This window comes from Acanthisitta chloris, unplaced genomic scaffold (genome assembly GCF_000695815.1).
Source record: "Acanthisitta chloris isolate BGI_N310 unplaced genomic scaffold, ASM69581v1 scaffold1710, whole genome shotgun sequence".
Taxonomy (NCBI): Eukaryota; Metazoa; Chordata; class Aves; order Passeriformes; family Acanthisittidae; genus Acanthisitta; species Acanthisitta chloris.
Window position 1 is genome coordinate 4,607 of NW_008650837.1, and position 1,421 is coordinate 6,027.

At 49.8% G+C, this 1,421-nt stretch overlaps 1 protein-coding gene across 1 annotated transcript in view; it reads left to right on the forward strand.

Moving 5' to 3' along the window:
* Positions 1-1,421, forward strand: part of LOC103797993 (integrator complex subunit 3-like) — a 2,821-nt gene that overhangs the window by 485 nt on the left and 915 nt on the right. Inside the window, exon 2 of the mRNA XM_009070238.1 lies at positions 310-439. Within this exon, the coding sequence (XP_009068486.1) occupies positions 310-439 (130 nt within the window). The remainder of the gene's footprint in view (positions 1-309; positions 440-1,421) is intronic.

Sequence of the window (1,421 nt, forward strand, 5' to 3'; positions counted from 1 at the left end):
CCGGCTTGGACCCTCCCCGCGCTCGGAGCCGGAACGCCGCGGTGTCCGGGGCCTGGCTGCAGGCCTGGGCACGGGCATGGCAGATTTATGGGCTGATTGTTTGCTTTGGGAGAGAGAACATTCCAAAATAGCTCCTGACCTTCCCTGCCTGTCTCCCTGCTCCAAACCTGCCGCTTCAAACGGGGCAGGGCGCCAGGGGCAGGAGCGGAACGGGGACGGCTGAAGGACTCGCTGTTCCTCCTCCTTCCCCTCCTCCAACCCTGCTGGAGCAGGTGGGAAGGAGCTGGGATTGTCCTGTCTTTATCCCAGTTCATGGACTGTTTCATGATCGGGCGGGACCTGGTGCGGCTGCTGCAGAACGTGGCGCGGATCCCGGAGTTCGAGCAGCTCTGGAAGGACATCCTGCACAACCCGCAGGTGCTGAGCACACAGTTCACAGGTACCAGGCCTGGAGCAGCCCCTCAGCTCCCCCACGGGGCTCCACGCCTCGTCCCATGGCTATTCCCACGGAGTATTGTCCTGGAGAGCCGTGGGGGAATGTGGTTGGGCACCGTGAGGCGTGTTGGTTGGTCTGGGGTTGAGTCTTCCATAATTTCTCGGCCCAAGGTTAGGTGGGAGCAACTTGCTCTGGTTGCTGCTTGTGACTGGATGAGCCTTAAGGTCATTCCAAGCCAAATTCCAGGTCATTTCAACCCAAATTTAGATCATTCCTAGCCAAATTCAAGGTTACTCCAAGCCAATTTTAAGGTCGTTCCAAGCCAAATTCAAAGTCACTCCAAGCCAATTTTAGGTCATTCCAAGCCAAATTCAAGGTCACTCCAAGCCAATTTTAAGGTTGTTCCAAGCCAAATTCAAGGTCACTCCAAGCCAATTTTAAGGTCGTTCCAAGCCAAAGTCCAGGTCATTGCAACCCAAATTTAGTTCATTCCAAGAGAATTTTAAGGTCATTCCAAGCCAAATTTAGGTCATTCGGAGCCAAATTTAAGGTCATTCCAAAACAAATTTGAGGTCATTCCTAGCCAAATTTGAGGTGATTCCAAGCCAAATTTAAGGTGATTCCAACCCATATTTAAGGTCGTTCCTAGCCAAATTTGAGGTCATTCCTAGTCAAATTTGTGGTGATTCCAAGCCAAATTTTAGGTCATTCCTAGTCAAATTTGAGGTGATTCCAAGCCAAATTTTAGGTCATTCCTAGTCAAATATGAGGTGATTCCTAGCCAAATTTGAGGTCATTCCAAGCCAAATTTGAGGTGATTCCAAGCCAAATTTGAGGTCATTCCTAGCCAAATTTAAGGTGATCCCAACCCGTATTTAAAGTCATTCCTAGCCAAATTTGGGGTGATTCCAAGCCAAATTTGAGGTGATTCCAAGCCAAATTTGAGGTGATTCCAAGCCTACTTTAAGGTGATTCCAAGCCATAT